This window comes from Neodiprion virginianus, chromosome 1 (genome assembly GCF_021901495.1).
Source record: "Neodiprion virginianus isolate iyNeoVirg1 chromosome 1, iyNeoVirg1.1, whole genome shotgun sequence".
Classification (NCBI taxonomy): Eukaryota; Metazoa; Arthropoda; class Insecta; order Hymenoptera; family Diprionidae; genus Neodiprion; species Neodiprion virginianus.
In genome coordinates, this window is record NC_060877.1 from 37,174,870 (window position 1) to 37,188,311 (window position 13,442).

Here is a 13,442-nt window from a genome sequence, read left to right on the forward strand (position 1 = left end):
ACGAGCAGCGATATTTTGGAAGAAGACTTCATAGTATGTACATACGAACTGCTTCTTTGTTACTCACTCTGCGGACAGAAGTAAATGAAAATCTAATTTATTTTTAATACGCGTTCAATGGAAGCAATGGATAACAAAATATGCTGAATATTTGAAACACTCCCTCAGAAGATGACAAAAATTTCTATTACATCTAACTTTATTGGAATGCAGCCTTCAGCGTAAAAAATTATTAAGTTCAGGATAGACCATTTCCGTATTGTGAGAAAAAATATTTCTGATAGCATTATCACTAATCCGACTACTTTATTCACACGTAGCATCTGCCAACACAGGAGCTGCGACAATTACGACTGGCAAGTGAGCAGCCGGTTTCATCGAGACGTATTGGGATTAACGAGTATCAAAGGATGTTTGAATAAGGAAGAAAATGAAGAAAAAAATTAACGTCTTATCACATAAGGTAAAATAAATATATAATATATATAAGGTATAATTGTATGTACTGTAACGTGGCGTTTTCATTTCCCGTTTCAAGGTCATTCAATAACGGATAACTGAGAGACGTCATCCCAGAAAAAGGGACAAACTTAAACAATCGTCTTTCAAGGGCTCTCAATCTCGATTGGGAACCAAAATTACATTACGATGATTTTTTTTTTTATGTACACTTCTTTTCTCGACGTGTTTAAGTCCGAGGACTTAACTGCCAATCAAGTAAACGTACGTGTTGGTCTATCGACGCACGACACTCGATGGGGTAACACGAAATGGTCAACAGCAGAGGTTACAAAACTAACAACGAGCGTTTTTTTCTTCCTTCTACGCTCAACTTCTGAACACATCAGACGTCTCCCGAATTTTATTCTGTGTTAGTTAGATTCTCCCGTCCGGGTCCGTCTAGTTGGTTCATTTCCTAGATTATCGTACCACAGTTTTTACTATCGTTCACTAATGTTTTGCTAATTTAAGTCAGCTAATTGTAAGTTAAAAGTAGAGTCAGTGCCCTGCGTTCCGTTGCGTTCAGGTAAGGCTTTTGGCTTCTTACGTTAAACTACGACGTTGCTCATTAAGTGGAAGTCTTTTCGGCAATCCCTTGTAGCGAGAATCTTAAAATTCTGTAGCGTTGAAGTGCTTTGAGGCCAGTGACAAATATCGTGAGTTCTTTTGTAACTGGATCGAGTGTCTTTTGTAGCTTTGAGTCGCTGTCAGTCGTTGCGAAAAGCTTCGTTTTCATTGTCATTATAATACTCTGAATGACCGATGTTTATATCGATCCTTCGTATTTTTGGTTGCTTACGCTGTTCGTTGATTTTGTAAAATTAGGGGTTGATAATGCAGATTCCTTTCTCCTAAATAATTATGTCTCAGTTTTTTTATTTGAAATTATTCACCAAGATCCAAATTTCTTCGTTCTAAAACATTAGCTCAAACTTATTTCCGTATATTTTTTTAATATAATTATTATTAATTTAGTCAATCAGTTCCCCATTTAGTTGAGTATTTCAAACGTATATTCAAATAGAAAATAACGGTATAAATTTTGCAACAGTTTGATATTTGACCAAGATAAATATTTTTCAGTTGAAACGAATCCCTGTAAACATCAATCGATACTGCTCAAACATTGCTACAGTATCGTAATATTGAAATTACACTTACAAAAGCGCAAAAATATTGCTGCAATCTTTTAGTAGTCTTCTTGAGTTGGAAAAATATATTCACATTACAACACATGTGTATGAATACTTTTTATTATTCTCCGTGTTATCAATCTAGGATGAAAAACACCTGTTCCATGTTGTCGAACAGAAATACTGTGTTTATGGAGTAATATTATCATTTCATTCATATATATTCATCTTCAACATGGATACACAATCTGACCTCCGGTGGACAACACTTTAATATTTTTGGAATATTACATTTAGCAATTTATACAATACTGTGAATATACTGTATCACCCGGAAAATCAACAATTTATGAATTTTCAAGAATCGTACTTAAGGTAGAAGCCATTGGTCAATAGGTAGGAGAAATTTATACAGGAGTATAGAAATTTTTGATACTGCAGTTTTCTGTAATGAAAAAACTGCTTGTGAAATAGAATATTTAGCCTTCTAAGAGATGGATAAGCAATTCCAATAATACATTATTGAATTTTTGCTATTATTGTACACTTTAGAAAAATGAATATCAAAAACAGACTTCAGTACATTGCAGTTGCATCTTTGCTATATTTATTGGCATTCGTGAACTGAAATGAAAATTCCACCCAAAGATTGGCGTTCCCTTGTATTCTGTTTCCTTTTTAGATAAAATGGCGTACAACTTTACTTCGAGATCCACCTGCAATGCTGACTTCCTGGGGCCGAGCTTGGCAGATATTTGTAGCGGATCTTCCTTCGTTTTGTTCATGTCACTTCTAAACACATTCGTACGCGATAAAAATAAAATATCTGGGATATGCGAGCGCATAAAGCCGATCGAAAGACCGGATCCTGAGTACGACTTCGTCGTAATTGGTGGTAAGTGTAACATAAACAATGAAATTTGGAAGATCCTTTTTGCCTAAAGGAACGATGTAACATTTCCAGTGGATTAGCCTGGAATTATTCTTGCATCCGTGAATAGTAAAGTAATTAAAACACAAGATTTTTACTCTCGTTGCGTCAGGTGGTGCTGCCGGTTCCGTAGTGGCTTCAAGACTTAGTGAAATTTCAAATTGGAAAGTTTTACTAATCGAGGCTGGTCCTGACGAGCCTACAGCTGCGGAAATCCCTAGTTTCTTCAATGGTGAGTGTATCTAAAGTATTCGAAAACCCTGTGAGTAAATTGAATTCCAGAAGTTTGTCAAACTCCTGATTCCTTAAAGACGATCTCATCAGCTGGGGCTACCAGACGACGAACGAGAGCCACGCCTGTCTTTCCACGAATGGTTCGTGCTCTTTTTCATCCGCGAAAGCTCTTGGCGGAAATACGGTGCACAATGGTATGGTGTATCTGCGAGGAAACCCTACGGACTACAACAACTGGGCTGCTCTTGGTAACGAGGGTTGGTCATGGAACGAAGTTAAACCATTCTTTCTAAAAGCAGAGAACAACAGTGAAATACACAGAGTGGGAAGATTTTGGCACGCCACGGGAGGACCGCTCACGGTTGGAAGGTTTCCGTATCAACCTCCCATCACATATTCGGTCCTCGCTGCGGCTAAAGAAGCAGGCTTTGGCGTCAGTCACGATTTGAATGGGGATGACCTCACTGGTTTCAGTATAGTCCAAACCACGAACAAACACGGAGTCAGACGCAGCAGTGCCAGGGCTTATCTATGGCCGGCCAGACACCGTAGGAACCTCCACGTGTCCTTGAACTCCACCTGCACCAGAATCATAATTGAAAATGGAGCAGCAGTCGGCGTCGAGTACTACCAGGTTGTGGTGCTGCCTCGATCAAAAGAGCTATAATAATGCATCCTATTGACAATGCATAAATCATTCTCAACACTTTAGCTCGATCAAGTCAGTAAAGTATTGTTTTCCAGAATGGCGAGTTCAAGACGGTTCATGCATCGCGGGAAGTGATTCTCTCCGCCGGCAGTATCAAATCACCGCATGTTTTGCTTCTCTCCGGTGTTGGACCTCAAAATCACCTCAAGTCCATGGGGGTCGAAGTGGTGAAGAATCTGCCTGGCGTTGGAGAGAATTATCACGACCACTTATATTACCAAGTCACCTTCACGGTCAACGAAGCTGATATCTATGACAATAACTGGGCTGCGGCCAGTGAGTATCTCGCTTTTCAGACTGGTCCTTTGTCGGCTACTGGACTGAATCAGGTACTGGGTGTGATTTCGTCTCCCGCGACGATGCCTGACTATCCCGATACCCAGATCCAATGCGCAGGATATGTCCCGTCCTGCGCACCAGGAGAGATTGGCGCTCTTCAGAGCACCGGACGACGCGTCGTGGCCTTTTTGTCAGGATGGGAACATCCCAAGAGCAGAGGTGCTTTGATTCACAAATTTCATTCCCTTGAATTTATTTTAGACAGTGTCCTGCATTTTTTATGGACTTGGGAAGAGGACTTGGAAAAATTTTCATGGCTTAGAATCCACCTAGCATATCTATTATCGTTCAAGTCGAAATCTACATCGTGTTCCAGGTAGAATCAGTTTGGCGTCAAAGAACCCTTTTCAATATCCAGTCATCTGGGGAAACTTTCTGGACAATTCTGACGATGTCGCCGGCCTAGTTCGAGGCATAAATTTCATACTAGCCTTGGCCGAGACGAAGGCATTGAAAGCCCACAACTTAACTCTGTCCAATACGCCTTTAGAGGCGTGCTCCGATCATCTGTTTCCCAGCGATGAGTATTGGGAATGTGCCGTTCATCAGAATATGCTCCCCCAATCTCACAACGTCGGTTCTTGCAAAATGGGTCCTCCCTCCGATCCCATGGCAGTTGTCGATCCCCAGTTACGAGTCTACGGAATAAAGGGACTTCGCATTGCTGATGCTTCTATAATGCCTCAGGTCAGTATCGCGTAAACATTTATTCGTTCTTCTTATTTCATACCCGTACCTAAAATCATCTGCGACCGTGGATTAGAACACGAAGTGCACTGTGATACCATACAAGTGCACGCAAGTCATGGAATGTCTGAAAATATTTTTGGCTAATTGTACAACGGCATTTGGAGATACACGGTGAGCACTTTGTGCGACATTACTCACCCGACTACTTCATCTACAGGTGATATCTGCTAACACTGCAGCTGCGACCATGATGATTGGGGAGCGAGCAGCCCACTTTATAAAGACATATTGGGGCGGACATTAAGGGATTTTTTAATGGGGATGGAGAAGAGAAGAAAATTAACGTCTCGTCGTTTTCATGGGGTCTTGAAATGTGTACAAAACATACCACAGCAGGGTTTCGCTGATCATCGCTGCCTGGAAGTCATTAGCTATATTTCAGGTGAAGGGATGATTAATGGAGTAAATTGTGAGACGCGACATCGTGTTTTGATCGCTTCCGAAAATGTTAACGCTCCAAGTGGTCTAGCAATATATGTATAATATAATATATGTATAATATTGTTCAACTTACCAGTGCACATTCGATCTAATAGACAACACACAATCGTTTCATTTTTTACCTCTTGGCATGACATGGTCTTTCCCTCTAGAAATTTATCTTCAGGATAAACGATTGACAGAATCAGCAGACAGCCGTGAAATCTATTGTTTCTCCAGAGATTTGAAAGTACCGTATTCGTCAAAACCAATTGGTGTATTTGGTAGGCGAAAACAAAGTTCCACATTATCTGAACCGCTTCTTGGCAATGCCAAACTTTCCAGTAAATTACCTATCCTTAACGGTAGTTCTTCTACGTTAAAAACTGTAATTTCCAACAATCATCAGATATCTGATTGTGAGAAAAGTAGAGAAAGTTGTTACAATTTAGACGTGAATACGAACCTGATAAATTTCGAAAATGCTTCTCTGCAGAAAAGTGTTCCCATGAAAACTAAATGTAAGTCCCTCGACTATTTATCTTGCTGTGTCGATAACAAAGCTTCAAGTCTGTATGTAGATAAATCTAACGAACTTTTAACTTATGCAGAAGGAAAAAAGGCAGTAAAAAGAATGAACGACACTTTGCAAAGCGTAGAAAAACAGCTGTATGATGAGATACGCAATACTCTAACAGACTCTGATTCAACTTTTAAAGAAACTGTAAAACTTTTGTCTTGCTCGTACACAGTATCCATTAGCGCCAAATCTCCTTTTATGATATTTAATTGTAAATCTAACTCTGAGTGTACCGATCAAAGTATCAGAATCGGGTGCTTGGCCAAATTGCTGCAGAATCGCATAGAATATATGGAAAAAAGTATTCAGATACTTTGATAGGTACCTGAGTTTGTATCAATGATATTTTTTTTATCCATTATCGATATTTTTTTCTACTGTTTTTTTTAAATACTATCGTTAATGCTTTTATTTGAATTTCAGTCGACAAATAATATTGACAGTTGGCAGGCATGCATCTGTTTAATTATATGATACAGTACAGATTATAGGTAGTATTTGTACTATTTTTTATGTTTCTTTGCGCTCCTTTCTTTAAGATAATGCTATATTGTGATATTAAGAAAAAGATATTTCTGTAAAAATATTCAACCAGAGGACTTTCAAAATTATAAACGTTACGTACTCAGCGAATTTCCGTTTCCTTATCTTTGTACATGTAGCATGTTTTTAGACAATAAGCATGGAAAATTGCATACCCTTTTGTTACTAATTTGTATTATTATTCAAGTACATATAAGTATTTCCACTCTGATCAAATATTTTTAATGATAGATGACGGGAAATTTTATTATCCAGTTTGCAATCAAGTAATGATAATTAAGATTTCTTACGTGCCTTGAAGCACTTCCAGTAAAATAATAAGTGACGAACATTGAACCGCGAGTCGGTGAAAATCGAATATGATAAACAGTTGAACAAAACCTTTAAGGTTCAGGGTAATCAAAAATATTCTGTTAAAACACATACAATACAATTATATATGCCCGCATAGCACATTCGTGTGATAATTTATTTTTTTTTTTCTTAAAAACAATGTTACATCTGTAACGGTCACGTTTCTGTAATTATTTCAGTCGGGTTTTTGTAACATTGTAGAAACGTCATAATGTCCGTACAATGAAGTAAGATTTTTCAATGTTTTTGTAACAATTCTGTTTTACGCTGGTGTAACATATTTATAAAATTACCTTGATATTTCCCGGGTGAAAAAAAGGAATATTTATAAAATTTCGACAGAGTGAATTTGACTTCGAGATTTTATATATGTATAAAGTATTCCAAGTCTTTGACCGTAAAAAAACAGATTTTTTCGATTTCAGAGCTCGATCCTCGAAACCTGTGATCCCTTTGGCAGAAGATCTAGATTTAGTAGAATTTCTATGGATTCTTCATGATTTAAAATTAAATACTGAATGTATTCATTCAAGAATAATTATGGCTAAGCGAGTGAGACAGGACAAAAATTTTAAAAGTCGGTGCTTGGCGCACGTGTGTCATCATTGTCTTCGTTGGCTATCGTTTCAGAAACAGTATTGCGTTTCGAGTTGCCGTGCAACTGTGTTTACGCAGAACGCAGAATATTTTTGCTATATCTAAGAAATTAAAATTATAATATTTTTTATACCAATCAATCAAAACATTTAGATTATCGTGCGGAAACGTTACACACACAATATGACAGAATATTTATTACAGATATGAATTTTTTTTAAATAATCCACAAAACAAACAGCCTGGTAACCTTATTTTGGAAAAATTTGTCTAGCAGTAATTGGATGGAAAATATTGGTATATTGGTCGGTGTTACTGTTTGTACGTCTCTCACCATTCTTGGATAGTGACTTGATTGCGAACCGAGTCAGAGACTCGTTCAAAGAAGTTTTGGGTTGCTAGTTTTATTATTAGTTGTATCGTATACTGTAAAGTAGTGCAATTTGGTGGTGAAAAGTAAATGTGTAGTTGTTATTTTCTTTGACAACAGAATTTTAAAATAGGGCTAAATAGAATTCAACTCATCATATGCAAATCACACGATTAGTCTTTCAGAACTTATTACAGAGATAGAATATTTTGTTAACATGTCAGCAAAAAATGTACAACAAATCTGCAATGATCTAACTCAAGAAGCCATATACTTATCAACAGGTATAAACAATTTATAGGGTGGCTGAAAGAATGGCCAAAACAAATGACTCTGAAGACGGACTGTGAAAAAAAATATTGTCACATACTTGCCAAGAAGGATAATGTTTATTGCTAGGGCAACTGCTGAAAGGCTGAACAAACATTTACGAGCAGCGATATTTTGGAAGAAGACTTCATAGTATGTACATACGAACTGCTTCTTTGTTACTCACTCTGCGGACAGAAGTAAATGAAAATCTAATTTATTTTTAATACGCGTTCAATGGAAGCAATGGATAACAAAATATGCTGAATATTTGAAACACTCCCTCAGAAGATGACAAAAATTTCTATTACATCTAACTTTATTGGAATGCAGCCTTCAGCGTAAAAAATTATTAAGTTCAGGATAGACCATTTCCGTATTGTGAGAAAAAATATTTCTGATAGCATTATCACTAATCCGACTACTTTATTCACACGTAGCATCTGCCAACACAGGAGCTGCGACAATTACGACTGGCAAGTGAGCAGCCGGTTTCATCGAGACGTATTGGGATTAACGAGTATCAAAGGATGTTTGAATAAGGAAGAAAATGAAGAAAAAAATTAACGTCTTATCACATAAGGTAAAATAAATATATAATATATATAAGGTATAATTGTATGTACTGTAACGTGGCGTTTTCATTTCCCGTTTCAAGGTCATTCAATAACGGATAACTGAGAGACGTCATCCCAGAAAAAGGGACAAACTTAAACAATCGTCTTTCAAGGGCTCTCAATCTCGATTGGGAACCAAAATTACATTACGATGATTTTTTTTTTTATGTACACTTCTTTTCTCGACGTGTTTAAGTCCGAGGACTTAACTGCCAATCAAGTAAACGTACGTGTTGGTCTATCGACGCACGACACTCGATGGGGTAACACGAAATGGTCAACAGCAGAGGTTACAAAACTAACAACGAGCGTTTTTTTCTTCCTTCTACGCTCAACTTCTGAACACATCAGACGTCTCCCGAATTTTATTCTGTGTTAGTTAGATTCTCCCGTCCGGGTCCGTCTAGTTGGTTCATTTCCTAGATTATCGTACCACAGTTTTTACTATCGTTCACTAATGTTTTGCTAATTTAAGTCAGCTAATTGTAAGTTAAAAGTAGAGTCAGTGCCCTGCGTTCCGTTGCGTTCAGGTAAGGCTTTTGGCTTCTTACGTTAAACTACGACGTTGCTCATTAAGTGGAAGTCTTTTCGGCAATCCCTTGTAGCGAGAATCTTAAAATTCTGTAGCGTTGAAGTGCTTTGAGGCCAGTGACAAATATCGTGAGTTCTTTTGTAACTGGATCGAGTGTCTTTTGTAGCTTTGAGTCGCTGTCAGTCGTTGCGAAAAGCTTCGTTTTCATTGTCATTATAATACTCTGAATGACCGATGTTTATATCGATCCTTCGTATTTTTGGTTGCTTACGCTGTTCGTTGATTTTGTAAAATTAGGGGTTGATAATGCAGATTCCTTTCTCCTAAATAATTATGTCTCAGTTTTTTTATTTGAAATTATTCACCAAGATCCAAATTTCTTCGTTCTAAAACATTAGCTCAAACTTATTTCCGTATATTTTTTTAATATAATTATTATTAATTTAGTCAATCAGTTCCCCATTTAGTTGAGTATTTCAAACGTATATTCAAATAGAAAATAACGGTATAAATTTTGCAACAGTTTGATATTTGACCAAGATAAATATTTTTCAGTTGAAACGAATCCCTGTAAACATCAATCGATACTGCTCAAACATTGCTACAGTATCGTAATATTGAAATTACACTTACAAAAGCGCAAAAATATTGCTGCAATCTTTTAGTAGTCTTCTTGAGTTGGAAAAATATATTCACATTACAACACATGTGTATGAATACTTTTTATTATTCTCCGTGTTATCAATCTAGGATGAAAAACACCTGTTCCATGTTGTCGAACAGAAATACTGTGTTTATGGAGTAATATTATCATTTCATTCATATATATTCATCTTCAACATGGATACACAATCTGACCTCCGGTGGACAACACTTTAATATTTTTGGAATATTACATTTAGCAATTTATACAATACTGTGAATATACTGTATCACCCGGAAAATCAACAATTTATGAATTTTCAAGAATCGTACTTAAGGTAGAAGCCATTGGTCAATAGGTAGGAGAAATTTATATAGGAGTATAGGAATTTTTGATACTGCAGTTTTCTGTAATGAAAAAACTGCTTGTGAAATAGAATATTTAGCCTTCTAAGAGATGGATAAGCAATTCCAATAATACATTATTGAATTTTTGCTATTATTGTACACTTTAGAAAAATGAATATCAAAAACAGACTTCAGTACATTGCAGTTGCATCTTTGCTATATTTATTGGCATTCGTGAACTGAAATGAAAATTCCACCCAAAGATTGGCGTTCCCTTGTATTCTGTTTCCTTTTTAGATAAAATGGCGTACAACTTTACTTCGAGATCCACCTGCAATGCTGACTTCCTGGGGCCGAGCTTGGCAGATATTTGTAGCGGATCTTCCTTCGTTTTGTTCATGTCACTTCTAAACACATTCGTACGCGATAAAAATAAAATATCTGGGATATGCGAGCGCATAAAGCCGATCGAAAGACCGGATCCTGAGTACGACTTCGTCGTAATTGGTGGTAAGTGTAACAAAAACAATGAAATTTGGAAGATCCTTTTTGCCTAAAGGAACGATGTAACATTTCCAGTGGATTAGCCTGGAATTATTCTTGCATCCGTGAATAGTAAAGTAATTAAAACACAAGATTTTTACTCTCGTTGCGTCAGGTGGTGCTGCCGGTTCCGTAGTGGCTTCAAGACTTAGTGAAATTTCAAATTGGAAAGTTTTACTAATCGAGGCTGGTCCTGACGAGCCTACAGCTGCGGAAATCCCTAGTTTCTTCAATGGTGAGTGTATCTAAAGTATTCGAAAACCCTGTGAGTAAATTGAATTCCAGAAGTTTGTCAAACTCCTGATTCCTTAAAGACGATCTCATCAGCTGGGGCTACCAGACGACGAACGAGAGCCACGCCTGTCTTTCCACGAATGGTTCGTGCTCTTTTTCATCCGCGAAAGCTCTTGGCGGAAATACGGTGCACAATGGTATGGTGTATCTGCGAGGAAACCCTACGGACTACAACAACTGGGCTGCTCTTGGTAACGAGGGTTGGTCATGGAACGAAGTTAAACCATTCTTTCTAAAAGCAGAGAACAACAGTGAAATACACAGAGTGGGAAGATTTTGGCACGCCACGGGAGGACCGCTCACGGTTGGAAGGTTTCCGTATCAACCTCCCATCACATATTCGGTCCTCGCTGCGGCTAAAGAAGCAGGCTTTGGCGTCAGTCACGATTTGAATGGGGATGACCTCACTGGTTTCAGTATAGTCCAAACCACGAACAAACACGGAGTCAGACGCAGCAGTGCCAGGGCTTATCTATGGCCGGCCAGACACCGTAGGAACCTCCACGTGTCCTTGAACTCCACCTGCACCAGAATCATAATTGAAAATGGAGCAGCAGTCGGCGTCGAGTACTACCAGGTTGTGGTGCTGCCTCGATCAAAAGAGCTATAATAATGCATCCTATTGACAATGCATAAATCATTCTCAACACTTTAGCTCGATCAAGTCAGTAAAGTATTGTTTTCCAGAATGGCGAGTTCAAGACGGTTCATGCATCGCGGGAAGTGATTCTCTCCGCCGGCAGTATCAAATCACCGCATGTTTTGCTTCTCTCCGGTGTTGGACCTCAAAATCACCTCAAGTCCATGGGGGTCGAAGTGGTGAAGAATCTGCCTGGCGTTGGAGAGAATTATCACGACCACTTATATTACCAAGTCACCTTCACGGTCAACGAAGCTGATATCTATGACAATAACTGGGCTGCGGCCAGTGAGTATCTCGCTTTTCAGACTGGTCCTTTGTCGGCTACTGGACTGAATCAGGTACTGGGTGTGATTTCGTCTCCCGCGACGATGCCTGACTATCCCGATACCCAGATCCAATGCGCAGGATATGTCCCGTCCTGCGCACCAGGAGAGATTGGCGCTCTTCAGAGCACCGGACGACGCGTCGTGGCCTTTTTGTCAGGATGGGAACATCCCAAGAGCAGAGGTGCTTTGATTCACAAATTTCATTCCCTTGAATTTATTTTAGACAGTGTCCTGCATTTTTCATGGACTTGGGAAGAGGACTTGGAAAAATTTTCATGGCTTAGAATCCACCTAGCATATCTATTATCGTTCAAGTCGAAATCTACATCGTGTTCCAGGTAGAATCAGTTTGGCGTCAAAGAACCCTTTTCAATATCCAGTCATCTGGGGAAACTTTCTGGACAATTCTGACGATGTCGCCGGCCTAGTTCGAGGCATAAATTTCATACTAGCCTTGGCCGAGACGAAGGCATTGAAAGCCCACAACTTAACTCTGTCCAATACGCCTTTAGAGGCGTGCTCCGATCATCTGTTTCCCAGCGATGAGTATTGGGAATGTGCCGTTCATCAGAATATGCTCCCCCAATCTCACCACGTCGGTTCTTGCAAAATGGGTCCTCCCTCCGATCCCATGGCAGTTGTCGATCCCCAGTTACGAGTCTACGGAATAAAGGGACTTCGCATTGCTGATGCTTCTATAATGCCTCAGGTCAGTATCGCGTAAACATTTATTCGTTCTTCTTATTTCATACCCGTACCTAAAATCATCTGCGACCGTGGATTAGAACACGAAGTGCACTGTGATACCATACAAGTGCACGCAAGTCATGGAATGTCTGAAAATATTTTTGGCTAATTGTACAACGGCATTTGGAGATACACGGTGAGCACTTTGTGCGACATTACTCACCCGACTACTTCATCTACAGGTGATATCTGCTAACACTGCAGCTGCGACCATGATGATTGGGGAGCGAGCAGCCCACTTTATAAAGACATATTGGGGCGGACATTAAGGGATTTTTTAATGGGGATGGAGAAGAGAAGAAAATTAACGTCTCGTCGTTTTCATGGGGTCTTGAAATGTGTACAAAACATACCACAGCAGGGTTTCGCTGATCATCGCTGCCTGGAAGTCATTAGCTATATTTCAGGTGAAGGGATGATTAATGGAGTAAATTGTGAGACGCGACATCGTGTTTTGATCGCTTCCGAAAATGTTAACGCTCCAAGTGGTCTAGCAATATATGTATAATATAATATATGTATAATATTGTTCAACTTACCAGTGCACATTCGATCTAATAGACAACACACAATCGTTTCATTTTTTACCTCTTGGCATGACATGGTCTTTCCCTCTAGAAATTTATCTTCAGGATAAACGATTTCCTAGATTACTGAATGCATAGCCTAATGGTAAACTTTGCTACAACCCTGTTCATTAATAACCAAGTTTTCGATACAATACGCGTAAGTAAATTCCATTTGTGTATGTAGGTGAAATTATTAGTAATTTCACCTCAACTATTTGAACAACTCTCAATGCCCTGTATAGGATTATAACAACACGATCCCATTTACTACGTCTTATCGTAAACTCTCCTTTTTCATTCTTATTTAATGTTGTTACGTGGAAGCATTTCTGATTTATTAATAAATCAATTATAACCACAGCTCGTTTATTCCAACCCTCACGTAACACGGATTTTAATGCAAATTTTGGA

General features: G+C 38.6%; 2 protein-coding genes across 4 annotated transcripts; both read left to right on the forward strand.

The window, feature by feature from the left end:
* Positions 1–787: 787 nt before the first annotated feature.
* On the forward strand, positions 788–6,630 carry LOC124310036 (glucose dehydrogenase [FAD, quinone]-like). 2 transcript variants are annotated; one of them, XM_046773586.1, is made up of 7 exons: positions 788–1,027; positions 2,317–2,529; positions 2,678–2,797; positions 2,877–3,433; positions 3,544–4,006; positions 4,164–4,534; positions 4,755–6,630. In XM_046773586.1, exons 2-7 carry the CDS (start codon positions 2,322–2,324, stop codon positions 4,839–4,841), a joined length of 1,806 nt encoding a protein of 601 aa, XP_046629542.1. In that variant the 5' UTR covers positions 788–1,027; positions 2,317–2,321; the 3' UTR covers positions 4,842–6,630. The 2 variants fall into 2 exon arrangements, with proteins under 2 accessions (XP_046629542.1, XP_046629543.1); XM_046773587.1 differs by lacking the exon at positions 788–1,027 and adding an exon at positions 1,894–2,030.
* A 2,018-nt stretch (positions 6,631–8,648) lies between these two features.
* Positions 8,649–13,049, forward strand: LOC124310055 (glucose dehydrogenase [FAD, quinone]-like). 2 transcript variants are annotated; one of them, XM_046773588.1, is made up of 7 exons: positions 8,649–8,917; positions 10,207–10,419; positions 10,568–10,687; positions 10,767–11,323; positions 11,434–11,896; positions 12,054–12,424; positions 12,645–13,049. In XM_046773588.1, exons 2-7 carry the CDS (start codon positions 10,212–10,214, stop codon positions 12,729–12,731), a joined length of 1,806 nt encoding a protein of 601 aa, XP_046629544.1. In that variant the 5' UTR covers positions 8,649–8,917; positions 10,207–10,211; the 3' UTR covers positions 12,732–13,049. The 2 variants fall into 2 exon arrangements, with proteins under 2 accessions (XP_046629544.1, XP_046629545.1); XM_046773589.1 differs by lacking the exon at positions 8,649–8,917 and adding an exon at positions 9,782–9,920.
* The last annotated feature ends 393 nt before the right edge of the window (positions 13,050–13,442 follow it).

Excerpts from the sequence above, each read along its gene's own strand:
- LOC124310036 (XM_046773586.1), top strand. The coding sequence starts at position 2,322 with ATGGCGTACAACTTTACTTCGAGATCCACCTGCAATGCTGACTTCCTG. Across the intron at positions 4,007-4,163 it reads GGAACATCCCAAGAGCAGAG|GTAGAATCAGTTTGGCGTCA; the intron begins GTGCTTTGATTC and ends ATCGTGTTCCAG. Across the intron at positions 4,535-4,754 it reads ATGCTTCTATAATGCCTCAG|GTGATATCTGCTAACACTGC; the intron begins GTCAGTATCGCG and ends CTTCATCTACAG.
- LOC124310055 (XM_046773588.1), top strand. The coding sequence starts at position 10,212 with ATGGCGTACAACTTTACTTCGAGATCCACCTGCAATGCTGACTTCCTG. Across the intron at positions 10,420-10,567 it reads CGACTTCGTCGTAATTGGTG|GTGGTGCTGCCGGTTCCGTA; the intron begins GTAAGTGTAACA and ends TCGTTGCGTCAG. Across the intron at positions 10,688-10,766 it reads AATCCCTAGTTTCTTCAATG|ACGATCTCATCAGCTGGGGC; the intron begins GTGAGTGTATCT and ends GATTCCTTAAAG.